This window comes from Mya arenaria, chromosome 6 (genome assembly GCF_026914265.1).
Source record: "Mya arenaria isolate MELC-2E11 chromosome 6, ASM2691426v1".
Lineage (NCBI taxonomy): Eukaryota > Metazoa > Mollusca > Bivalvia > Myida > Myidae > Mya > Mya arenaria.
This window is the reverse complement of record NC_069127.1, coordinates 35,988,795-36,016,457: the sequence shown is the minus strand read 5'-3', so window position 1 is coordinate 36,016,457 and position 27,663 is coordinate 35,988,795. Positions and strand designations below refer to the sequence as shown.

The following is a 27,663-nucleotide window of genomic DNA, read 5'->3' as shown; positions in this document are numbered from 1 at the left end:
TATTGTTATGTCAAATAATACGTGCTCGCCACAGATAACATGTCCTTATGAATACAGTTCCAGGTAAAAACCTCTAACCTATGCTATTTCAGTTGCCACAGCAAGAGCAGTGAATGTCTACCATTTTACCAGAGAAATATGCAAATGTGATATTCTGCTGCTTCAACATTCACCATTTGTGCTTGGAAAGAGAGCATCCTTTTGCAGACACATCACTGGATGATGACGACGGTCGGACTGCTGCTGTAGAGGAACAGGCAGTAGAAAGAGGAGGAACCCAAAGGCGGACTGAAATCACTTAATTTTTTGTGTGTTTTTCAACATGTCTTTCACAATTGCGTATAACTAATAGCTGTTATTTTTCTTGATTTGTCTTGAAAAAGCAATATCTCTCACATATCTCAGTGTATGCTTATTTTCTATGTTGTTGCACATACTTTAATGACATAAGTACTGTACGGCTTAATATTTGTGTCCACGTTTTTGAACATTTTTTTAACTTGAACAAGTAATTTGTTTAAAAAATACTGCTTATTACAAGTGTGCACAACAAGAGCTGTCGCAGGACAGCGCCCTCGACTATACGCCGCTTTGTCTTAGAAATATAAACAATAATGATGTAATATGTGCGTTTCAAAAGCAATAAAATGTCAAAGGGATGTGCGATAATATCGATAAACCGATTTATTGCTATACGAAGTTAGGGCGATACGCCGAGCCGAAATATAGATATTTTAATAGAAATCCACACAAAAAAAAAAAACGTTTTGCTTTGTTCATTGTTATCGTCAAAAATGAATCGGGAAACGCAGAACTTTGAAACAAAATGACTAATAAACAGTGAGCCATCATTCTACGGTTACACCACACTATGACGGGGGCTTTTGACTATTGATCTATCGAAGCATAAATATAAATGTTGAAATCTGTTTGCAAAAACATGCAATGGAAACTAACTCGACGATACAATAAATAATTTGTATTTGCAATTACTAGTTTAGTATTTCTATCAAACCGGTATAACACAAGACGTTTTAATTAATTCTAATCGATAAAAAAATATACATTACCTCACTCAACTAAGTAACTAAATTGTTGTTATTTTTTAATGTTAAGTATGAACTTTGTTAATGTTTTATCTTTAATTCGTATGAGAGTCAAATAATCTTAGTAACAGTGATCTTAACCTTAACCCAAGGGACCCCTATCTCAATCCCAAGAAAGGTCTCCATCAACTCTTCCTAAATACGAAAATTAGTCAGGATATGTCAACCCTAACTAAATTTACTCAGTTTCGACATGTTTTCCTATTTTAAGTACCACTGACCTTGATGTAAATACCAGGGGCGCAAAACGCAATTTCATGAAAGGTATCTTTAATCTCTTCCATTGATAAAGTTTAGTTAAAATATATCAATCCTAAACCAAGTTACTAAGTTTCAAAGGCAAGCTTGACGCCGCCCACCTGACCGGCCGTCCGCACAACTAATAACGTCATTTTAATGACCAAGTTTTACTATGTCAGACCCTCGTTAAAGCAAACGAAATAAAACAAAAATAAAACAAAATAAAAAAGTCCTTTAAGGACCATACATGTATTTTCGGTTAAAATGGAATTATATAATCTTATTGTAAGATGGTCGTCCATAATAGTGTGATGTATTTATCCAATTGAATAAAGAGAATAAAAGTTAGTAATACAGCTCCTAACTTTAAATTACCTTACAACTTTAACCTAAGTATCTAAGTCAATCCGCGGCCATAACTTGTATTTAACAAACAAACGCTGAATGAACGACCAAAAGAATGTCAAACAAACACATTTTAGGTTACGCCCATTTGATTTAAATGCGTGTTTGTGAATTAAACTAATACATTTTAATCACAAATATATACTTATAACACAACAACGTTCTATTACACTTTAACACGCACATATTCGGAAGACATCTTGCTATGTTTATCAAACTTCATGTAAACAAGTGCGCGTACCATCCATCACGTAGTTAAAACAGACTGTCACAATCGGATTCAGGGTGGACGAAAAAACCGGGAGGTTTACGAGACGTTTCTGAAACATTTGATTTTCGTTAATTTGGTCGTTATCATGATCGTACATTTACAATATCGGCAGATCGTAAAATATATCTGAAACGCACCCCTGGTTTGTAACCACTGATTATAAGGGTATATCTGAAACGCATCACCGGTTTGTAACCACTGATTATAAGAGTATCTTAAACGTTTAAATACTCGACTACTTGTGACATTCTGCCTTTAAGATACATTTTGTATTAGTTTAATTATTATTTTTATAATTATAGGTGATTTAACATTGTTTCGTACAATACGAAGATATATTCGGACGCGTGCACAGTTGGGAAAACCATATTTGACGAGCCTTTAGGCTAGTAAGGTTAGTAACATCTGATACTTTAATTAAAATTGACACTTTGAATGCTTTTTGTTGAACTTTAGTGTATATAGAAATTAAATAAGATATGTTTGTTAAACACTTTGCCCCCTGAGTGCCGCTTTGTCAGACACATGAAGCAGTTTTGATAAAATAATGCATTATCAATCATTTGACCTGATTACCCGAAAGATATATGGTTCACAAAACATAGGGATCATCTACTACTACATGTATGGTGTACGTTCATGATTGCGGGCTACTTAATACTAACAAGACTATAGTAAGACAATAGACTTAATAAACATTATAAAGGAGAAGTTATTTTTATTCGTGGAGATTTGGATAAAATACTTTAATGTCCTTATAAGGAAGTTTAGCTATACAATACCTTGTTTGGATAACAAACGCGTACATCAAACTTCCGCATGCAATAAAATTAGTCATCGTCGGTATTTCCCGACGTATATAAACTGGGTGAAAATGACTAAATTAACTAAAGTTCTAACTTTAAACAAAGTTAACACTTCTTTCTGTTTGTTTTTATCATTTGGAAGTAGACCCTTGTCATAGGGAAAACATTGGTTCTGTGAGTGTACATAGTAGTATAATATGCAATTTCAAATAAGGAATATTAAAGTGAGCAAGTAATAATATCAGATAATTAGATACTAAATTCTGAATATTATTATAAGAAGGACTAGATACAAACACTACGTAAGAATGTGAAAAACTTTAATTATCCAATCTTATTCGGGATTTGTTCTTATGGAGAGTGTGTAAACAATAGTAAAGGTCAGTGCTTATTATATATTAGAGCTTACTTTTTTGTTAATGCAAATACTCATCACCATGTCTATCTTGTTTAAATAAATGATCATATTTAAAATACTCAGCCTCATTGTCAGTACAGAAACTGACATATAAAACGTGTCAGTCATTATAGACTTTCGACAGGATTAGATTGACTACAACGTCCCAATGTTTTGACATATTAGCCATCAATTGATAACATCACGTGATGATGTCAATCAACCAATTACGAATTCGCTTGAATATGAAAATTGTGGTGTTAAAAAACTATATTTGAGCAAATACCAACATTTGCTGAAGGGTTCTAGCTATTGGTATATTCGTTTTAAAACTCCTAATGATTTAGCACTACTTTGATATTAGTTTTTAAATTAAAAGCTAAGTTGCCACAACTTTTCCAGTAAAATAGCGCCTAAATATCGCTAATTATGTCTGAATCTGTACACAAATCCTTTGCTTTTGTTTTTTACTCTGCGCACCGGGCGCCCCGCCCCCTCTAAAATCGTTTAAATTAAAATTTTATTTGAAACAATAAATGAAAAAAAGTAAAATATACACCCAAACTTCATCTTAACGGTCTAGAAAGTGTTAAAGTTTTCTTCAGGGAGAATCCCTAAAAACCCCTGCCAACACTTTATACCAAATATATTTCGGTTCTGATGGAGGGCGCAAGACAAAAGGTAACGCCCCTTTGTTACGCTCTCTCTAAAGTCATATCCTGGACCCGCCCCTGACATTCAATGCGCGCCTATAAATCTCCTTCAAATTGTTGCGTATAGGCCGTTAAAGATAAATAAATAGAGCCGAACTAAATGTTCGCCTTAAATTTAGGTTTCTAATATGAATGCGTCAACCGAAACCGAAATATATCCGCAATACTATAAATGAATACACTATCAAATATACCGTGTCACGCTTTCACTATATGAACTATGTTGACGTAGGATAATTAAAGGAGAAAATTAACCAGTAACAATTGCTTATGTACAAGGGTTAATGTAATCCTTAAGTTTTTTAGTTTTGTTATGATGTTTGGTTTTGATATACAACTTTCCAAAATAAAGGTTTACATATTTAAGATTGACTGGATTATTTGACACTACAAGTAAGAACTTTCTTTTTAAATTTGTTTCATTGTTAATACTCTACAAACAGTCTTTAATTAATTTGCGTTTATGCTTCTTTTATCTGTTTAAATTTAAAATTATGATGGAAGAATACTTTTGTTTCTTATACAGTACTATACATGTAAAAAAACACCAGAAAAACACAAGTCTATACACTGATAAATAAATAGTATCAGAAAATTGTATCGTATTAAGGGCAAGAAAAAATCTTTGTTTCCACTAACATTTGAAAAACAGTGTAGGTAAACAGGCACAACTATTTTCTATTTTTTGAGATATATCACTTTTGTAGCAAATTCTAAATATAAGAATGTCAATTTTAATATGTTCACACAAATGTACGAGAATTAATCCACACTACGACGAAACAGTCTGGAGGGAAATTTAGGGTTGTTCGGGTTAGTGGAAACAAACATTTCTGCTACGTCTTCTCATTAAACAAATCAATACAAACATGTATACTTCCTAACGGAGTATAATCCATGAGTTAAGGCACTCCACAAAACAATTTTAACGGACCGTTTATCTTGTTCATGTATAATTTTATAGCGATTGTTTTTATGTAACATTTTAGGGAACGGAAAATTGAAATACGCATCACTTATGCTAGTATCAGAAGATTAGGATATTGCCTTTCAAAATGATACCTTTAATTGGGCCTCCCCTTTTATGCTCATTCCATATATTTTTCATCAATTAAAATCGAATTGTTGATAGCTAATGGTTTAAAAAATGCATCTATATTTTGTTGTGTGTAGAATAAGAACATCAACATATTGTCGTCTGTACTACGCCATCATGTTGTATTCGTTGACTGCTTGTACTGTAAATTGTATGCAAATCATGAGTAATTCCCGGCGACTAAAAAAACATATTAATTACGGTTGAATGTCGGCATATTATTGTAAGCTTTGTAAAGAAAGCAACATTTTGATAAACTTGGTTTCTTCCAATTAAATGCAGGTTAATCTTACAAAATTCAAGCAATTTCAGTTGTCACCAAGTCTGTTTAAGAAATAAAACAATTCAAAATACTAATTCACACTATTGTTTGTGAAGAGCAAGATGAACTCTCAGGCGGCGAGGTAGATAGTTTATTAAATTTTGATGCAACGATTTCTAAATTGTGTAAAAAGCAGCTAAGAAACTGAATGTCCTTCAAAGACTACGCAAGAGTTTGACAACCAGTACCGAGCTTACTACTTTATTTCATATAATATTTTTCATATGTTTCATTTTGTTCAGAACGTAATGCTAGTATGCTTATTTGGATATTTTATTGCACGAAGTGGCTTACTAAAAGACTTTGTTGATTTTATTAAGGTAATTTAAGAGAATTTGGAGTTAAATTATTTAAATGAGTTGAATCAAAATAATTCGGAAACAGCGGGGTGGGGGTCCAAAAGTGGCGATCTGCATATTGTTACAATACATTTGTTTTTCTGACTCATAAATCATCGTCAGATTGCCGTTGTAGTCGCATAGACAGACACGGAAGGTTTGAATGTCTTTAGCTTTTTGATTAACATGAAGATCCGATATATCTTAAAAAGCAAGTTTCATTTGTCACTGTCATCTACGTAACCATTATGCAGTTGCTTGAATAACATTCTACTAAGTTAAACTCGTCTGTTGAAAGAATGTTTGTATTCTGCCATGAAATGTCTGTTACAGCAACATATAAATGAAAATTGTAGCTATCTTGTTTTCTGGAATGAACTCTTGAATTTTTCGGTCTACTGAAATGTCAATACGGTTCCAAATTAAAGCCGTTAAAATCTATTTAAAGAGTTGAATTGGTACAACAACATCGAATTATAAAGCAGCAACTTCCTGTTAAGGAAACATCCTGTTAACACATTTTTATTAATTCGAAGAACAACTTCAGATGAATGCATCAAGAAACTTAAAACTATGACTAAAGTGAAACCAAATATTATAGTAAAACTACTTCCAGATAATTAGACTATGTGCGTAAAACATGTGCGTGCATCTCTTTTATTTAACCATCCATCCATTACCAAAGAGTGCTTACTTTAAACATAAAAGGTGTTATATTGTTATATTGTGCAGTAAACGGTCATGATTATATATTTGCATGTCTTTATAATCCAAGTGAGCCTCTGCCTTTGGCTTATCGGCTTCGGACAATATATCACTGATCCTTTCAAAACCGAGGGCAACTAGTTTTGACTTTTAGCCGACAAGTCTATAAGTTAGTGTATACTATTAAAGAGTTGCAGTAAATATCCTTTAATTAAACCACACGGGCTAGCAATACCTTTTCATCTGTATGTGATCGGCAATCCTGCAAAGAAGTCCACACTCTGTCATGCAGTATTATAACTTTGCAAAATCAGACTCTGAATAAAAGGAATATTTGAATAGTCAAAATAAAGAAAAGATGGTAGAAAATAACTGGTTTGTATGAAGTAACTCAGTAATGGCAACTGTCGCAAGCGTTATCTGGTTAACATAAATATTTCAATTAATTGCATAAAGGTAAGACAAATGACATGAATTAAATCACTACCGTCGTTTTTGGTTTTGTACGCGCAGTCGTATTTAATTGATCTCTTTCATTTGACGGGGCAAAACAAAACTTGGTCTTTGTTTAAACAAATGCATAAATTGTACATTCTTGATATTTTGAGGAAAAATTAGGAGATGTGCAGCACGAAATGAGGACATAACAGTAAAACATAATAGATAATTTAAGGACTAATCACATTTGTTATGTGTTAATATCCTGTTTGAGCGCAGGTCACTCGAGCAATTTCCCTGAGTCTTACTATTTATCCTTCGTTTGAAATTTTAAATATTTTGCCCACACAATGAAAAATGAAAACAAACTTTGCTCCGAAGTATCTATTGTCAAAGAATGTTATCGCTATATATTAACATCAATAATGACGACATAACTGCTAGCGGATGGATTATACAATATTTTGCCCAGCTAGCATGGATGTGTTGGCCCAATATCACATTAATTTTGTAATGCCATTAATATCGGTCAGCCATCGGTAAAAAAGTTGGCATGAATCGGTTAAAGATATTGGCACCATATCGCTGTACGATTATGAATGTAGTGTATGGTGATTTAAGCTACAATTTCCACTCTGTGTTATATTTAAATAACAACTACAACGTATATTGTTGCGTCCAGTACAGTCCTACCGCTCATTGAGCTCCTTTTTTGTCCAATACTGAACCATTATTAGCATCTTTGAAACTTCACATTGTCCTATACAAATTCTGGACATACTGCATTTTTGTCACCAAATACCTCATTTAAAATCAAAAATGAAACATAAAAGGAGTTGCAATCGGTTAAAATCGTCCAGTGAAGGCTAAGTTAGAAGCAACTCAATTTATTTCCTATATTATATCGATCGACTTGCACGCAAACTAGCAGAGATTATTAGCGTTTCTCGTATTTTGATATTAATACTCTTCACAATATTAGGCCTAAAAATACATATGGTTCAGTTTACCCGACACTACCTACGATATAGGCGCCGACCCTGGAGTTTTTATTGTTAGTTGTTATATAAAAAGTTATTTTAAGTGTGTGTATCAATATGAAGTTTAAGACTTTCAAAGCGACTTGACACCGGATGATACCGTTGCAAGAAGAATAAAAGAAAATGTAAAAAAGATGAGTACAACGCAATGAATCTCATAAACTGATGTATCACATCGCTTATGACAAATGTATCTTTCGCAGTTTTTACATATTTTACCAATAAAAAAAATAGCTGGGCTTGTCAACCACGTCGGTATATGTTTGAATCATGTGACCTTCACATTCTAAGGTCACAAACTATAAACTGGGAATCCATTATACTTTTTTGAACGGGTAAACTCAGTTGGGACAGTGACGAAATATAATTTTAATTATGTAAAATTAAGTATCACTGGCCTCATACTAGTTTGTTTTTATATATACGTATAGGCATGTTTTGAGGAAATACTGTATTTGCCAATTAAGGCACCATCTGATGTCAAGTCCCTTTAAACCTTTATACAGATGATTACTCTACCACAATTCTTCAATGATGACAATAACGTTCTTACATAAAGCCTTATAAAAAGCCTACCTACACAACCTGTTTTTGAAAAGGATGTAACCCTAACCAAACCAGTTTTGTTTGGCCTAAGAAGAAACTATTTTGTTCCTTGTATAACAGAACAACATAATTGGTTGAACGTGCGGATTCGAGACAGTAACCAAAAATTACCAAAATGCGATGAAAATGGTTTGAAATTGTATTAAGCACTTTGCTACATAATGTTATGTGTAATGGAAATAAAAGCACAAGTAACATTTAGTTGTCACTTCCGAAACGGTGATTTGAATACATTTATGAACATTTTGTCACTTTGTACATACTTTATAATTATAGTCAATATCATTTGAATGAGGTTCTAAGTGATTGCTTTACGACGTTACGCTTAAGTATGCGTACATACACTGGTAGAGGTACAATCATTACTGTAAAAAATAATAAAATCTAACACATTGGTATGAACAAATAGTGAACGCTTTCAAAAAGTTAGACTCGCTCTGTGTACCCCGATTTCGAGAGTAAATACCCTGTTATTGTTAAAACATTTGTTTTAAAAACTGTTGGTTTCCTTGTTTTGATTAGCAGAAATGACAAAATTTGTTTTAAAGCTGCACCCTCACAGATATACCGTTTTTTAAACTTTTTTTTTATTTTTTTGTCTTGGAAAGAGCAAAGTTTTGCATAAATATCTGCAAACCAATGACAAAAGATTGCTGACAAAAGATCAGATCGCAGATTTTCAGGTTTCCGTTCGAAACTATTTTATGGCTTACTAACGGTTTAAGAAGTGCTTAAACATCAATTTTTGAACTTAGATATAAAAATATGCGATATATTTTTGTCAGCAGTCTAAGATAACTTGTTTCCATGCATTTTGTAAAAATATGTCTCGTTCAAAGACAAAAAGATAAAAAAAAAACGTTCAATCTGTGAGAGTGCAGCTTTAAGGGACAGATCATTGAAATGAAACCCGGAAGTAAAAACAATTATTCTGAAAGGAAATTCATGGACGTGTATCATATACAGGGAAAATTTTACATTAGTTTAAAGTGCTTGTGGTATGTATGTCCAATTGATTTATAAGTCAGACAATGTAAACAATATAATAATCAGACAATTACAAAACAATCATTAATTCGTCGTTCGATATACATATATATGCATTGTAAATTAGGACATGGTGTTTTGGGAAAATGATGTCAGTTGACGATATTATTTAATGGAGATTAATGATCAATGAGTTGATTTATATCTCGATGAAATAATGAAAAGTTAAACCAATCTAATAACCCTCCAAAAAACAATTATGATTTAACATCGTAAATGTTAAAAATAATAGTTCTACTGCATCTTATATTATAGACTTCAGCATACGCACACTATTTATAGCACACTTCTTATACACAGCGTTAAACACATTTAAAGGGACTAACCACCAGATCAAGCCATTGCAAAAAGAAAATAGAATTGTTATGAAATAATATAAAATTGACATCGTTGTGTACAACGTATTGAATCTAATTTTGGAATGACATTTGCTAAAACTTAAATATATTAACCAAAGTTTTCTTAGAAATATTAGGTAGTTTTAACCTGTAAGACTATGTATAAATAAGCATTATTACCAACTAGTGTTGCAATATATAAGCCTTTGTAAAAGCAATAATTTAGTTCATAAATGTGATACAAATATATAGATGGAATAGGATGACAATCGACAATAACTAGAGTTACATACTCTTTGCGTTGTTGGCATCGCTTGCATTTGCGTCTTGTAGACTTAAGTATAAGGGTACACAACATTTTGCAATTTACAAATGTATACCACTAAACGGACTAAACACAAGATGGTCCAAACATCTGCAAATACTGTATTTCCTTAAAACAAGCCTAGACAATAAATGTTATTTATAAAACCTCATATTGGCCGAGTTATTTGTCCGAGGTTATCAGTATTATACATATATATGTTCCTTGTCAAGTCCAGCAGTACTTATATATTCGTGATAATTACTTTTAAAAACAGTGAAAGCAATAACACAGAAAGGAATCAAGCTTCAAATGACTATAATATATTTGAATAATCATGCGTGATATGTGTTGTCTTGTGGCGTAATGCTTCTGTTTCTCTTATTTAATGTTGTTTGGCATTGGTCTTGATACATTTTTCTAGCACACCGGATAGGCATATCCGGTGAATTCAGCCGTGCTGAAAAACTCCATCTGGCATCCCCCCCATGTCAGATGAGTCACGCGCTGTGACGTAATACTTTTCATTTATTTTATTTTACACTCTTTGTAACCATAATTATGAGATTTCAATAGATGAGTTCCATAAACATTAACTTTACAAAAATATACCTCTAAAACAAAACAAAATAACCCTCAAAAGACGTGATACTGAAGGAACTTCTTGACGTGTGCAGTGAATAAAAATTAGTGCGCGTCATGACGTCAGTAAACATCAACGCACGCGCGCTTTGGTGAAAATACAAAAATGTGTTTTTCTACGTATTTTTTCACAAAAAATGTAATCTAAGGTGTGCTAGAAAAAATATCAATCATGTATTTCCGTCCCGGATAAAAAAAATCCGACCCTCGGGCACAATGCGTGGCCGGTAACTCGTCAAGCCTCGTTACCTGGCAACGCAGGTGCCCTCGGGTCGGATTTTTCTATCCGGAACGGAAACACATGACAGATATTATTAATTCTGGATCTTGGTTGAGCTTTAGGATTCTTAGTTTGTCGTTGTCGTTGCCGTTTAATTATTAAAAATGCAGCCGTATAATGCTTTGATAAATTGTCCACAGGTTATATTAATCTTTCTTAAAATTATTTGATTGAATATAAGTAATTATAACATAAGTTACGGCGCAGGAGTGATATAATCCCATCCAATAATTTTCATATATAACTAGTGTAATAACTATGCAAATTAGGTAACCGCATTACAGAAAAATGTATTCATACGCGCTGTCAAAAATGTTAACACATATTAGAAACGATGTTTCAACAGAAATCATGTCAGTGTCAACAAACTCAATTCCACGATGAAACGAATGGAGAAGAAGGTTGGTCTTAATCCAAACAAACACCTCCCTGATCACAGCGCCAGAAAATACCACGTCCAGAAATTGAATGATAACAATGATCCTGCGAACCAGATTATTTATGCAAACATCGGTACACAAAAACATTGCATCTATAAACAATTATAATCACATAAATCCAAATCAACAGGAGAAAATGTCAAGCATCCTGTACTCCAGTGAAAATACCCCGTTTACTTCCTTGCAAAATGCTCATTCTAGGCAGTTCGCCAGCAATGCTCAAGTTCACACACTGTCACAGTCACTGATTCAACATCAACTCCCACTTTTTCTGGTGGATTTTACAACATTCATGGTGCTCCAAGTCACGGAGGTAATGTCCTTGTGCGAATCCATCTAAATCCATGCTGTAATCCACCAGCTACAAAGCAAATTCGCACTATTGAGAGCGACTGTGACGTTGACTTAAAACATTTTAAACTTCAACCGCAAAATGATATGTACACACTCGCGTGATTACTAATGACGTCACACACTTATAACATTGCTCTTTTTATTGATTTGCTTGATTTAAATGGAAATATGTATTTTTGTTGCTTTTAAGTAAATCCTTTGAAAATCAGTTGATAATTGAGACATGATTTATGGTTTTTTCTGTCGGGATATTTTCTTTTCTGCGGATGAAGCATCCTAATAATACACAATGTAAATACTTTGCACTATGACAAGAGAAGTGTATTGAAGAAACTTTGACCTAGATTTCGACCGTAAATGAGAACTATGTTATAAATAGAATCTTAAATTTGTGTTTATTTTGTATCAAATGTATTAAACTTGTCATTTAAAAACGATAAAAACTCGGTAGAGCCTCGTTTTTATCGCTTTTAAAAAAACGCGATTAATAATTTCCATACAAAATAAACATTCATTTGAGATCCTCTATTTATTGGAAAAATGCAGTCAACATTAATCAAGTGATATGATCACAAACTATTGAAATGTTTTGCGCTTTAAACATACATCGCAAAGATAACATAAAGGTATACAATTGAATTAGGAAATAAATATAACTTAATCCATGAAAACAGTTATTATAATAGACAAATTTCGATACTATAAATATAGATTATATCACACAAACAAAAGATCTAAACAAGCTTGTCTAGTTATACGGCTTCGATTTCTTATATATACGTGCCAAACCAAGACAATGAGCGATCACCTGTTTCTATAAATAACTACTTGGCGCTCAGAGCTACAAATAATTGGTCTCCCAATACATTTCAGCTCAAACGTAAAAGAAAAAGACAATAATATAACATAATAACGATAACAATAAGTATGGAGTTATGGTATTGTAAACCTTTTCATTTTAACTGTAAGTATAAATAAAAACGATTTTATTACTTTATGTAATTATGTGCAGACATATTGGAATTTGTTTTGACAGTATTGTCTTATGATATGTTTTGTTTTACTAAATCTCTCATTGAAGTATTACATTAGAATATAGTTTCTTAATTTGATATGAATCATAACTAGTAAGTACATTGTTATTAGCCATTTGTCTATACTTTTACATTTATACAAATTAATTTAATTCCTGTTCTAGATATTTGTGACGCGCCAAACACATGCTGTATTTGTTATTGGAATTTGTATATTGATTTATATATTTGACTTAACCATTTTATATCACAGACCCTGGGAGTGCCAAAATCAACATGAGGAGATAAGGTAATGATTACTTTAAGACCATTAAGAAAATGTTGCTGAAAATAACAAACGAGTTGGTTTAGCCTTCATAGATTGTAAATAAGGAAGTCAATTAAAATCTTAACTTAAAATGAGGAAAATATACAAACAGTCACAACCTAATGTCTGATGTACTTTCATAATGCATTGTACACATTTGTGTCATGGTATCCAAAAAAGCGTATATCGTTTGCATTGCTTGAACGTAAATGTTCTTAATAACTGTTTTAAAATCTATCAATTTGAATCAAAAGAGAAAGTGTATAGTTTTTAATAAATCAAGGTTGAGATGTTAAGTCGCGAGCTCAATACTTGTGTGAAAAGCCTATGATTTATTGACTTTCCGATCTATTTAAACAAAGGCAGGTAACAGGAATATACAAACGTTATGAACTTGTACTAGTTTATAGAAGATGTTCAATGGGGCTTTTACCCATTTGTGCACTAAACTACATTTAGTGCTGATTAGCTGAATGGTCCCTGTAAATTTAAGTCGAGGTAATGACAGATATAATCCGACTTATATGGGAAATTAACAGTTCTTGAGTTACATAAATATCTTGCAAAGTCAAAATTAGTTCATGGTTTTCGATAATTATGGTTCAATGATTAAAGTAAGTGAGGTAATTGAAGGTCAACAGGGTTGATTTCAGATATTTGCATTCCGATTAGTTATTGTGAATTAATTTGATTTCTTTTAAGATCATTGGTAGAAATTAAAGGATGCATATCATAGTGTTAGATATATTGCGAACATCGTCTGCTTTGCTTAAACGTTAATTTCAATATATTGTAAAAAAAAATCCGCATACACGTTCTCACGTTTGTCTCGATTATTTAGGCAAACCTGAATCCGGATAACGTCGAATCACCTGAGAAGCTGACAATCAGATCAAACGATTTGTTCGCTGTAACATTGAATCTAACTCACCTGACTTTAAATACATGTCTAGTCATTAACTCAGATGCCCTCTAAACAAACAGGATGGATAGTATTATTCCCTGGATACCAATTCGGTAACTTATATAGAAAACAACAAATCAGGAACACTACAAGTTTATTATTTGGATTTCTCACAGAGAAGCAATTGGAAATCGATAGACGCAAACAGCATGAACTTGCAACATGAGCAAAGTATCTCTAGTTAACGGTATACTTGACAGAAACATGGAAATTACATTTGTGGTCGAATGGCCAGGGAAAAACGTAGATAAAAACCCTCTTCTGGATAGAACTCAAAAACCTCTGCCCGTTTGTCATCCAGAATTACATGCTCTGTCTTACCACTAGATGTCGGGCCTCATCACTAGTAATCTCATTAACAATAATGTATAGCAAACGTCAATTTATATGATAAATGTTTATGTGGGATATCGAGTTGTCAATTGTATATTATCATATCGCTATTTATTTATAGGTGAAAACAACTTTTATAATTAATATGATGAACTTACATAATAAAGCAAACGTCCACCATGAACATTATCGTGTACAATTTAACAATCACTTTAATCAATGTGAACGTATCGGTTCCCCAAAGCTGATAGTCTTTAAATTTCATGTGCGCACGAATAATTAATAATGCTTATTTACGACCGATGGTGGATATTACGTTATAAACAAGGGGGAATATTTTTCTTCATATTTGTTTTATTCAAACGTAGAAAACTGTTGTGGAAAGAACGAGTTCAATTATCAAAATAATAACATAAATTAAGACTCAAAATTTTAAAATATCAGCTTCGGAATAGTCATTTACAAAAAAGCAACACACAAATTCTGATATTTAACTTTTCAGCTCTACGTAGGAAATTTGTGTTTTTGCTCAATTTACAGAATGCAAAAAAAATCCACTTTAAGTACATGATGATTTACACAGACAATAAATAAAATGGGATAACTAGGGTTTAAATGGAATCATAATCGTAATAAAACTTAATCATAACCTGCCCCTTTTCTTTGGGTTATTTCGTCTTCGAATGCCTACCTTTTTACTTTCTGTTTTTAATATTTATTATTCCAAAATTGTAAATAACATTTATTTAAAATAACATCTTAGTGTTGTGCCTGTTAAAGTGACACTTAGATAAAATGCCATAAGATCAAATACCATTATGAAAGATTGAAATGCCGACAATGTCCATAATGTCAGAGAAAGGACAGTCCGTCCAAGGCCGGTGCCGAGGCTGTTTTGTTCTTCTCTAGTGTAGTGTGGTTTGCCTTCTGCATTGTTACATATATAATAAATTTCAATGACAAACGTCTTTCGGGTATGATGTTTTACTTCTTTGTCAACATGAAATGATTTCATGTGTGCGGCACTTGATACATTTTATTACGAAAAAGTAACTGACTAAACTTTGCAGAATATTAAAGGTCTCGGATGCGTTTAATCGGCCGCTGTAGTTTATATATGTGTAAACTGCGATAATACGATATACTCCTTCTCTGCAAAGCAGTACCCATGTATATTCGCTTGCAGATGTGCCGAAAATATTGATACTGCTGGCAAGACGTGTGCTGACTTGTACACATATTTCAGCAATGACTCTAAAACTGATGACTAATTTCTTGAATGGGCATTATAATGAGAAAATGAGATTGAGATTATGAGTGACTGTTAACATTACTTAGCTGTAAATATAACTTGTATATTAAATAAGCCAGTTAGTATAATTACGTTAAAGTATGTTCATACCTTTAAATGAGATAAAAAATGTTTAATGGCGAACTATTATTGTTTTATGATCGTAATGTATTCGGTTAAGTTCAAAATGTTACAACTTAAAGTGTACATTTATTGCATCTGTCACGAGCTGTCATATAATACATAATTTTATTCAACGAGCTCATGAAATTTGTTATTGAGCGAGCCTATGTCTTGTACTTTTATATACGTGTTATATTGGAACGAATGAAAACTCAAGCACAGCTTATAATGTTTCTCTAAATTTATTTTAGACACTGTATTTGAAAATTTCTAAAACATTATGCTATTTATGCCATCTGCTGTTGTTGTGGGAAGGTTATTTTGTTTGAAGTATTACTTAAACAAATGAAAATAGTAAACATGACGTTAAGTCCGTTTGTGTGTACACATGTATAAGTAAACACACACGCCTCACAGAGAACCAACTAGGGAAACAACTGGCTGCTTTCTACAAGTATTAAGTTTTGTTTTATCGATTTTTGTAATGCTAGTATTATATCAAAAACCTTAAAAAGAAATGGATGGTATCTGCTTTCATTTTTTACAGAAGCTATCCATGTTGGAATAGGTGGAAACAGCAAAACTACGTCGCTGATGTTCACATTCGTATCAGATCGGATACGCAGCACCGGGCCATATGACAACTTCATCATCTATAAGTTATTTAATGATAACACCTACTTAGGAAGTTTAAGAAAGAGATATGAACATTGCTCTTGTTGATGTTTACCTTTAAACACTGATCTGATACACGTTTATTATCATTTCAGAGTACACTCAGATACGATATGATAGCCACAAGTGATGGCAATATCTGATTACATTACGATTATCAAAAATTTACTCATTTAATTAAATTTAAAAAATGGATATTGATAAAGATGTAATCCGAAGAAATAAGGGATCCCTCAAAGCCAAGGTTTGTGTCAGCTACTTAGGTAGCGCTTTGAAACCCCCGGTGGAAACACACATAAAGGCGTTGCATAATGGGTGCATTAAACAGACGAGAACAATTGGGATATTACCATGGGATTTATGCAAAAATTGCAAATCAGGAAATATGTGTTGGCGAGAAGAATTTGTTAAAGGCAACATGACCTTTGAAATATTGTTAAACATGCGCGAATGGTATTGTCCGAATCTACTATATATACCTTTGTTGGATAAATTACAAGTGCATCATAGAACGTTGAAACTTGTAGATGTGCCGGATGGACACATACCAAAGAAGAGACAAACAGTAACGCCATTCGAAACCCTTTTTATGGACAAAGAAAAACGATATACAGACGAAACTAATGAACAACGGCGATTAGAGTTCCGAGTGGTATTTGATACCAACAAAGGTTTAGAAAATTGGTTTTCAAACCCGATAGTCATTTTAAAATGTTTCCTACCCGAAAACTGTAACGACGTGCGGTCTTTGAACGACATCCAACCATGCGGATTGATTTCAGGGATTTTGAATTGTGATTTGTTCGACGAAGTCTTCTCGTTTAGTCTCTATGACAATGATAACTTGCTATCTGAGGTAAACCTTACTGTAGTTCCCAGTGTAAAATGTAAAAATAAAATTAGCCCACTTTATTCGTTCATTTTTTAAAGTTTGTAGGCGCTTGAAACTATGCATATAAGCGTAACTAACATGAATATTTTCACATGACCGTATGGAAACATCTAATAATTGAGCTAAGTCACCTTCTTACTGCTTTCTTGTGTTTGAAATTATAAGCGTATTGTACAAAAAATAATTTGAAAACGCATTTTGTGAGATAAGGCTTTAAACGAGTATTTAAAAAGTTTATTTAGTATTTGTATCTTGTTTATTTCTTTAGATTCACTCTTTTGCGAAAGAAGCATTACTTTTATCCGACCTACTCCCTGGTTACTACAGCATATGGGAAAGAAATGCGTTGCCTTTATTTTTGACATTGCTTCAAGATCCGAAGTATTTTTTGGAAAACAAATATGCTCAAGAAGTTATTTCAAAGATATTAAAGGTGAGTTTAAACCCCAAAACAGTCTTAAATAGCTTAAGTCAATTAGCAAAATACATACATAAATTTGATTTTGATGAATGAATAAATGGTTTATTTTAATAATTATAAAGATAGTTCCTATTTAAAGTATCAAATCTCACAAAGAAATCAATATAAGGCAAATTAGACAAAAAACAAAAATAGTGATTTTAGCTTAATGGTGTTATTGACGACGTGTGGAAACGTGACGGCAGTTTGGAACATGTTTCGTTGTTATAGCATCGAAATAAACAAAACCAGCTTTATTTGTTTTAAATTAAACTATAAAATTAGTTTGATAAAAAACAACCATTCTGAATTAGCAATTGCATAAACTGATTAAAGAGAAAAGAAACATCAGGATACAAAAACGTATGTCTTATACCATTGTTACAAACCTTTGGACACATTCAATGGGTATTACATAACTTGTCCACAAACTTAGAGGTAACGGGTTTTTATAGCTTGGTTTACGAACGCTAGACTCCGATTCATCATAACTCGGATTTTGTCTTATTACCTCCCTTGTCTTTGAATAAATATAATAGAGCTTTTTATTTCATTTCTAATACATTTAATTCTATGTTACTTATTATTTTCATGATTTGACCATGAACGCTTTAAGAAAATCGACTTTACTTAGGAAATGACTTAAAGAATTCTGTTCTATGAATACCAGCTCATTTTTTATTATCATATTGCTTATAAACTGGAAGAGTATAGGATTTCCCTGATGTATCCACAGGTTGTGCCACACTTAACTCATATTTTTTTTATAGTTATTGCTAGTGAACAGGACCTGAGAACTTTATGCCAAAGAAAGTGGCATATAGTTATTTATCTGGACGTATCTCTGTCCATCTGTCCGTTCCAACGGTTTCCGATCAATATCTCATGAATGTTTAGGCCCAGGTTCTTAAACTTTGTCAGTTGATCAAAGGTGAATGTCGTGCCGACATTAAGATTACTTCCAGCTAAAAACCGGTTTCCGATCAATATGTGAAGAACATCTAGGATCAGAGATCTTAAATGTTTTAGGTAGGTAGGTCAGTATTTGAAATCTATTGATTTGAAGGTCAGTGTGTCAAATGCCAAGCTCGTTGTGACATTCAGTTGAAAACGATTTACACTCAATATCTGAAGACCGCTCTGGCTGAGTGACCACTTGATAGTACGATTGTTCATGACCAGCTGATGAACCATAATTATCAATTTTGAGGTCAGTGAATCTAAGATGAAGTTGGTTGTGACCTTAAGCTCGATTTCGGGTTACGTTGAATATATGAAGAACGCTACTGCCCAAGAACTTCAAACTTTGTAGGCATGACCAGCAGATGAACCCTACTGCTTTTTGGGTCAGTGGGTCGAAGCTTAAGCTCTTTTTGACCGTAAGCTGAAAATGCGCAGATTCCTAACAATTATTGAAAAATGCTTAAACATAGAAATTTCGATTCGGTAGTGGTCCCTTATATATGACAATAACCCTAACCATTTTTATGTCAGTAAGCCAAAAGTCAAAGTCGTGGTGAACTTGAGCTGAAAATCCGATTTCGTTCGATAATTGCTGAATGCTTGTATTAGAGTGTTTCAAATTTGGTATACTGATGATCAGTCTCTGCTTCATTAAAGTTCTGTTTGAAAAACATTCGCGGTGATTTTGCATCAAAATGTATTTTGTAAGGGACTTGTAAGTTAAAAAAGTGGGGCAAAGTCTTATCCACTGAAGTCACAGAACAGCAGGATTCACATAATTGATACAAATTATTGTGTCCTGAGTATATCGTCATTCATTTATATGTAAAACACTACCCGTATATAGTATTTGTATTCTTGATAAGAATGGAATCAACAACAAACTATAAATGAAATGAAATGAACTTTAAATTCACTGATGTATCTTTATTCTAAATATGATGTCAAGGTTTAATGTTAAAAGTAATAAAGATCATCAGATAAGTTTAATAAACTATTGGCATTGATTGTTTAGTGCCAGTGATAATTTAAAATTGTATATTAGATTGCATTATTAAATTGCATTCACGTTTTTCGTACAAATACATGAAGGTTTTGTAGAGATATCGTATTGATGTACTTGAGTGTGCATACTCATTAAAGAAATGCTTATTTCACTTTAATGCTGCTAACTATCAGTTATAAACGTCCTAACTTATTCATAAGCAGTTACCTTTCTTGAATTGTTTATCAAGTTTGTCCTAGCCATAATATCAAGTCAGTTAGCGCAAGAGAATTGACTGTACATGGAAATTGCACTTACAATTGTTCACGAGATTGAATCAAGATTATAATTTGTTTAAGATGTTATCATGTTATCATCAACAATGGCTTGTGACTTTGTCATTAATAGCTTCTTTTGTAAGAAATATATATTACATATTGGTATTTAAAACAGGAATCGAAGTTAAAACACTATTTTCCACTTTCCCCTCTATTTTATATTGTTATTCTTTGAAACTTTATCACCTTGAAGCCAAAAGACATCGTCGAATTGATTGCCGTAAGCGTTTTGACAAAAACACATTTTCAAATTTTTCTAAATCAATATTGACTGTAACGGAGTTGCAACTAATCTATGATAGAACCTTAGAAAAAAAAATCATGCTCAATTCCGTGTATGTGCACTTTTTTGCTATATTATGCTTCCTTATATCGACTATCATGCTAATTTTGTGACTATCTGTATAATATTATATGTGTACTTAATTTATCATATTATTAAAAACCAAATTTCTGAAATTTAAATGTATAGACGTATAAAATAAACCCTCAAAAATAAATGCCGAATATTTAGAATTTATTTATATTAGATATCCTAAATATGAAGACAATGGGGGTTACTATATAATGTTAAGTTTAGGAAATTCGGCCTTATAAACCTCAAAGACAACCCTTGCTTTCAAAAAAGGTTTCTTATAGTATGCTTTTGATTGTACGAATGCTGTTCGCTTTTTGTATCCCCTATCAATATTAGTCAGAATTATTTTGTTTGTATTGAAAAAAACATAGATACTGGTATGATACATTTTGACATGAACATGGGACATACATTTAAGGTTATGAAAGATCAAGTGACAGATGAAGAAATAGGAACAGTGCTCGGAATATCGTCCATAACTGAAAAGAATGGTAATTTAAACTAAACCACTTATTCAAATTAAATGATATGTGTATACAAGCCAGATTCGGACAAAATGTTCTTGTGTTTTAACATCAGGAGGTACACATACAGAACAAAAAACGTAATTAGAACGGTAGCGATTCTATTGTTATAAAGGTACATAAGGTCTGTATTTTGTGCACTATGTCATCCAGGTTTGTGTATTGTGTACAAGTGTGGTATTGCACAATGAAAGCAATATATGAAATAATATAAATTCAATTTATTAGTTAAATTTTACAAACAACTTTCAAACTAAACTGAATCTTCTCAGTGTACATGTAAGTTATCTTGCGCAACCCCAAATATTTATAATTGTGACAGATGTTTTGCCCCTAATTTCAGAGTTAACCCTTCATACTAAGTGGGGTGATAACGGAGATTGCAGCTTGATTAAATTCAGCAAAACCTGGCCAGAGATAATCCAAAATAAACTACTGCACAAGTTGCTGAATAACATTATGGCGACCGACGATGCTTGTTTGTATTGTAATGCAGACAATGTCTACCTAATTGTAGAAAATTCGGTGCAACTTAAAGCTGCAATCGATATGAGTTGTCTTCAGTTATTTTCATCAGAAGTTGGTTTTGAGAAAGGTATCGACTTTGTTTTGTTTGGTGGAGCTTTTCAAAAATACTCTGTTAAAAGCCCATGTACAGAACCTTTTTTCAATTATATAGAAAACATAGTGTTAAAAATATCATTGAAACACAACATTCTTGCAATGCGTTTCGATGTAAATGAGCAAAGTAAACAAAGATCCATCGCAGAGAAAATAATACCTTCAAACGTCGTTGAGTTAAAGAAAATCAGAACCAATCGTAAATGTATACTCCCACGTGGGAATGAATGTGGCGAACTCGAAGAATATTTGCAAAACGAGCATTTAACAATTACAATAAATCCTGGTTCAGAGCACTCACAGGTTTCGCATACTCATGTGAATGCGTCAACAGAAGACGAGCATAGGCGCATACACATGCAAGATAGCGAAGAGATTTATGTTAGAAATGAGCACGATAATCCAAGATCGTCTAATGCGCGAGGTCCACAGATTTGGTCAGCAGCTGATCAGACACTTCCATCTCCAGTACTACAATCTATGGTTTCATATGACAATATTCGTAGTATCAATCGACCATCTTATCAAGTTAGGCGATATACAGAGACAGAATCGGACCGTTCTATCAATAGATATACACAGCCATCTAGAGCAGTTGGTGTTCAGGAGAGTCAACAATACAACCATCAACGTAACGAGATTGCAGAACATGATGATCGAAGTTATGCTAATCATAGCCATCTCACAAGGAATGAGGACAACACCTTGCAGAACATACATACAGTAAACAAGGAGCCAATAGTAGTCAAGGTAAAATATTCTAAAGAAAATATAACATTTACAAAAGGCTTTTATTCATCACACGTAAGATAGCGTTAGATTGTATTTAATTTTATTTTAATTGCACCGCTCAGTATTCGAATATTTTTTTCAGAAGCAGCCTAAATACCCTGCATATGTTGACGAAAATGAAAGATTCAGGTCGTTTAGCAGATGGTGTCATATGATTCCTAGTCCAACGATGCTTTGTAAAGCAGGATTCTTTTTCACAAGTTCGTTTTCCGTTTTCTCCATATCGAGATATAATCGAAACTTATCTTTTTGTTTAATTAGTTAAATTTAATTTTGGTTTTAAATGGGCACTGTTGAGTTGCATTGGACATGAACAACAAGAACACTATTTTATAAATGTATGGCTATTTTGGTTGCCGATTTTTTCAGAAATATTACGAAGTTTAAAAGTAAGCTAATTTCATTTGCAACTTGGGCCATTAATAATCAATTAACATTTCAAAAATAATATTGCATTTGCAAAAGTTTACAAGTCATTGACATGTTTAAATCATGGTTATTTTAGACACTGCTGACTTGGTGAGATGTTATCAATGCGGTATTGGCCTGAAGGACTTCAGTAGCACGGACGACCCATTGAAAGAACATGTTAAACACTCTTCACAGTGCGAACATTTGCTCCTATACTTCGAAACTGAGAGTGCTCTTGAAACCTACAAGGTATAACTTTGAAATATTGTATATGTAAAACCCAGAAAACTGGTTTTATTAATAAGTTTTAACACTAATCTACTGTTTTCGTTTTACAGAAGTCAATGAGAGATCTCGAACCCGGCGCAATCAGACAAAGACAGTTAGCAGAATTCAGGGAAAGATCGCTACAAGGTGAGCCCAACCGCTAAGGCCGTACGTATAAAACATGTATTTAATATTATCTTATGATGAAAAAATAATATGTTATCATGTGTGCTCCGCAATCTGGTTTTCATGTATACTCTGCGTTTAGGACCACCACCACGGCAATACCGAATAAGAAATGAAGCATATAACACATACGATCTAAGACTGTCATCATTTGTGAAATGGTCAGAACACATCGCACAAAGACCGCCGAGACTCGCGGAGGCTGGATTGTATTATACAGGTAAGCTACTTTTTACATATCTTTTCATTGGAAATTCTCGGGCGGGGGGTCTATTTCTGACGTTCTAATAAAGTCATATTAATAAACCTAGCTCATGTGTTCTAGAATGTAAGATCGTATACGTTATAATTGCTGTAAATTAGTTGTGTAAATGTATGAACGTATTACATTTGATGACTATAAGATCAAGGGTTAACTGAAAAAAGTGAAAGGTTGTCTTCTACTAAATAACAGGAGCATTACATTATCTTGATCTATTGTTAGTGAGCTGGGTATGCGAAGCAACAGTATTGAAATATTTCGCGCACCATTTGTTTTTAAACAAATACGTTCATTCATTGAATAGTACTTGATGAAGAACAGGCACGTTTTATAACACCTATATTTGCGATGATAAGGAAACTGTGCTATTTAAAAGAGCATGCTAATATGTGCTGTTTCATTATCAGGCATAGATGACCACGTTCGTTGTTTTGCCTGCGATGGGGGACTAAGGCACTGGGATCCAGAAGACGATCCGTGGATAGAACACTGCAGATGGTTCCCGGCCTGTCCTTTTGCGCGGGAACAGAAAGGAGACGAGTTTATTGCCCTTGTGCAAGCGTCTGCAGACCAAAATATAGATGTAAGAAAGAAAATAATGTACCCATTTACAACTCATGATACAAAAAGTTAAAAAAAACAATCTGACTGAATCTTTCCTATTATTGTTATACAGGATACGCGACTGGACTGAACAAACGATAATGCTGTTTATCGAAAAAACTATTTATGTGACATACTCGCTCATTGTACTACAAGGAACTTACAACCCTTTTCATTACCATCATAGACTATTAAACGCCAAGAAATATTAATAATAATTGAATATTTTAAACCTGGTCGATGTATGCCCAAGAGTGCGTATATATTTCTGTATACCATGTAAAATGCTGATGCATAAATGCTTGTTATTGAAAAATGAAGATTTTAATCATTAACCTAGTCCCCATTGGCGTTACAAAATAAATACTAAATCACCATTTGGTAACATTTACAAGGGTACACGTATATTGCCTTACTGCTTAATAGGAACTTGGTGCCACAGGCGGAAATTCGACCAACGACCTAGCTGGTGGAGTAAATAACCTCCATATTACTGATCCCGATATTAAACGATTGATCGAAGAACAGAGGAAAATATGTACTGTAGACATGGGATTCAGTAATGAGATGTTTTCTTCCGCAGTAAACGAACTAAGACTTCAAGGTAAAGTGGTAAATCGTCACCTTAGTGCAAGTTGAGTTATTGCACTAGGGTGACAATTAGGTTGGTTCGGAAAAAACAATTATAATAATTTTATTCCAATCAAAGCACAAATTTTGACTCTTAAGCGATGGTTTACGTTTGACTCTGAATACAGTACAATGTGAATAATAATAGCAAAAAGTTAAAAAGTTGCAGGTTTTTAGGACAGCAAATCAATTGAAGCGACAAACGCTTTTTCATCACTAAAATTTAAACATTAACGTTTGGTATTATGTCATACAATGAACTCGGCGGGTACTTTCAACTTTGGTATTAAGTGTCTTTTTGTGTCCACTTTCTATAGCCTTTTAAAACTTTTAACGCGTTAACAGGCACTCTGAAACCAAGTGTAGAAGACATTGTGATTGCAATTGAGGTTATAAACGACCGAAATCAACATTCTACGGAGATCCGGGGTAACGGGAACAAGGACACAAGTCCAGGTAAAATATGATTCCAAACATATGTTGTCAGTTCCCGTTTGAGCTACGAATTGTAAATAGTATTCAACATTTCTACTGTTCAAATTGGAAGTTAAAGAGCTAAAACACCCAAATTAACTTGGAAACCGTCAAATATATCTTTCAAATACTGTTTCTTTATACTGTTAATTTCCGTTATTTCAGAGGAATTACTTCAGGAAAATAAAAGGTTGAAAGACATGCTCACCTGTTTCATATGCCAGAACAACCCGGTAAACGCTTTGTTTTTACCTTGTACACATCATCGATTGTGCCTGGATTGTTCTTATGACCTGAAAGAGTGCCCTGTTTGCTTGAGGGCAATCAAAGAGAAAATCAAAACATTCATGGGATAGTGTTGAAAGTGTTTATTATTCAGAATATAAAAAGTGTACAAATTAAGTAAAATTATTTTATCGTTTAAATATCGGCCGATATTTAAGCATGTCATATGAACACAATACTAAGCGATAGCACATGGTTGCTGTGGTCGGATATTTATTGCTTATTCGCTACACTTGATTTATGCTAAGTTGTATGCACATAACGATTAATATTTGCGGAAATAATTTCGATAGCAGTATTTTTCATAAAATTTCCACATAATCAACACTTTTATTTTTTATTGTCTTTTTTACAATTTATCATATTTTAAAGTGATCATTAACTTGAATGAAAAACTGTACAAATAAAAGCAAATAAAACAAGAGATGATTGTCAAACATTATGTCCCCCCACCTGAGCGCCATGTTGTCAGGGTTATATGGACAATTGAATGAAATATGTATGGACCGAAATGACAGCTGATTTGTCACTAACATTGGATGTCGTTGAGTCAGTTTTAAGATTATGACCAATCCATGTGTGAGGATAAAGTTGGTTATGACCATGACCTTTGACTCAATACCTCAAAATCCAGCTCAAAATCCAGGAGTCATCAGCTGGTCACAAAAAATCTAAATGTTAAGTTTGAGGGCCATGGGTGCAGGCATTATCACACATACAAGCTTTTTCGTTCAAGGTCACTGTGACCTTGACCTTTGACCCGATGACCTCTACAATCATAAGGGGTCATCTACTGATCAGACGCAACTCCAAGTCAAGTTTAAAGGCCATGGGTGTAGGCATTGTCGAGTTATCACTCAAAACATTTTCGCATTAAAGGTCACTGTAAACTTGACCTTTGACCCGATGGCTCCTGAAATCAAAACGGGTCATCTACTGGGCAGGCCCAACTTCCATGTCAAGTTTGATGATCATAGGTTCAGGCATAGTTGAGATATTACTGGGGGTAAATTTGTTAACATTTTTTGCGTTAAAGGTTACTGTGACCTTGACTTTTGACTCCTAAAATCAATAAGGGTCATTTACTGGTCAGGCCCAACCTCCAAGTCAAATGTGAGGGTCATATGTGCAGGCATTGTTGAGTTATCACTCGGACAACCTTTTATCATTTAAGGTCACTGTGTTCTTGACCACTGGCCCAATGACCACTTAAACCAATAGGGGCCATCTACTTGTCAGACCCAACCTCCAAATCAAGCTTGAGGGTCATTGGTGCAGATATTGTCGAATTATCTATTGGACAACTCTTTACCATCCAAGATCACTGTGACCTTGCCCTTTGGCCCAATGACCCCCTAAACAATAAGGGGCATCTACTGGTCAAGCCCAACCTCCAAGTCAAGTTTGAGGGCCATGGATGCAGGCATTGTCGAGTTATCACACAGACAACCTTTTACCATTCAAAGTCACTTTGACCTTGACCTTTGACCCGATGACCCCAAAAAACAATAGGGATCATATACTGGTCAGGCCCAACTTCCAAGTCAAGTATTAGGTCCATGGGTGCAGGCATGTTGTGTTATCACTTGGACAACCTTTTACAATTCAAGGTCACTGTGACCATGACCTTTAGCCCGATTACCCCCCCCCAAAAAAAAAAATAGGGGTCAGTTACTTGTCAGGCCCAACCTCCAAGTCAAGTATTAGGGCCATGGGTGCAGGCATTGTTGAGTTATCACTCAGACAACCTTTTACCGTTCAAGGTCACTGTGACCTTGTCCTTTGGCCCGATGACCCTAAAAACAATAGGGGTCATCTACTGGTCAGGTCCAACTTCAAGTTTGATGACCATAGGTCTAGTAATTGTTGAGTTATCACTCGGACAAGCTTTAAAATTATTCTACCAATAAAGGTCACTGTGACCCTGACCTTTGACCGGATGAGCCCTAGAATCAATAGGGTTCATCTACTGGTCAGGCCCAACATTCATGTCAAGT

At 33.6% G+C, this 27,663-nt stretch overlaps 1 protein-coding gene across 9 annotated transcripts; it reads left to right on the top strand.

The window, feature by feature from the left end:
- Positions 1 to 2,256: 2,256 nt before the first annotated feature.
- Positions 2,257 to 26,088, top strand: LOC128238207 (baculoviral IAP repeat-containing protein 2-like). Of its 9 annotated transcripts, XM_052953864.1 has the most exons (15): positions 2,861 to 3,208; positions 13,176 to 13,211; positions 16,488 to 17,471; positions 17,776 to 17,940; positions 21,030 to 21,102; positions 21,479 to 21,730; positions 22,049 to 22,506; positions 22,631 to 22,748; positions 23,054 to 23,208; positions 23,298 to 23,373; positions 23,495 to 23,632; positions 24,082 to 24,257; positions 24,704 to 24,881; positions 25,253 to 25,363; positions 25,547 to 26,088. In XM_052953864.1, the coding sequence occupies exons 3-15, from the start codon at positions 16,806 to 16,808 to the stop codon at positions 25,735 to 25,737; spliced, it is 2,757 nt and encodes a 918-aa protein (XP_052809824.1). In that variant the 5' UTR covers positions 2,861 to 3,208; positions 13,176 to 13,211; positions 16,488 to 16,805; the 3' UTR covers positions 25,738 to 26,088. The 9 variants fall into 9 exon arrangements, with proteins under 9 accessions (XP_052809822.1, XP_052809819.1, XP_052809820.1 ...); XM_052953862.1 differs by lacking the exon at positions 2,861 to 3,208 and adding an exon at positions 2,257 to 2,416 and having other exon boundaries at positions 16,711 to 17,471; positions 21,479 to 22,506; XM_052953859.1 differs by lacking the exon at positions 2,861 to 3,208 and adding an exon at positions 2,257 to 2,416 and having other exon boundaries at positions 21,479 to 22,506.
- Positions 26,089 to 27,663: the final 1,575 nt, after the last annotated feature.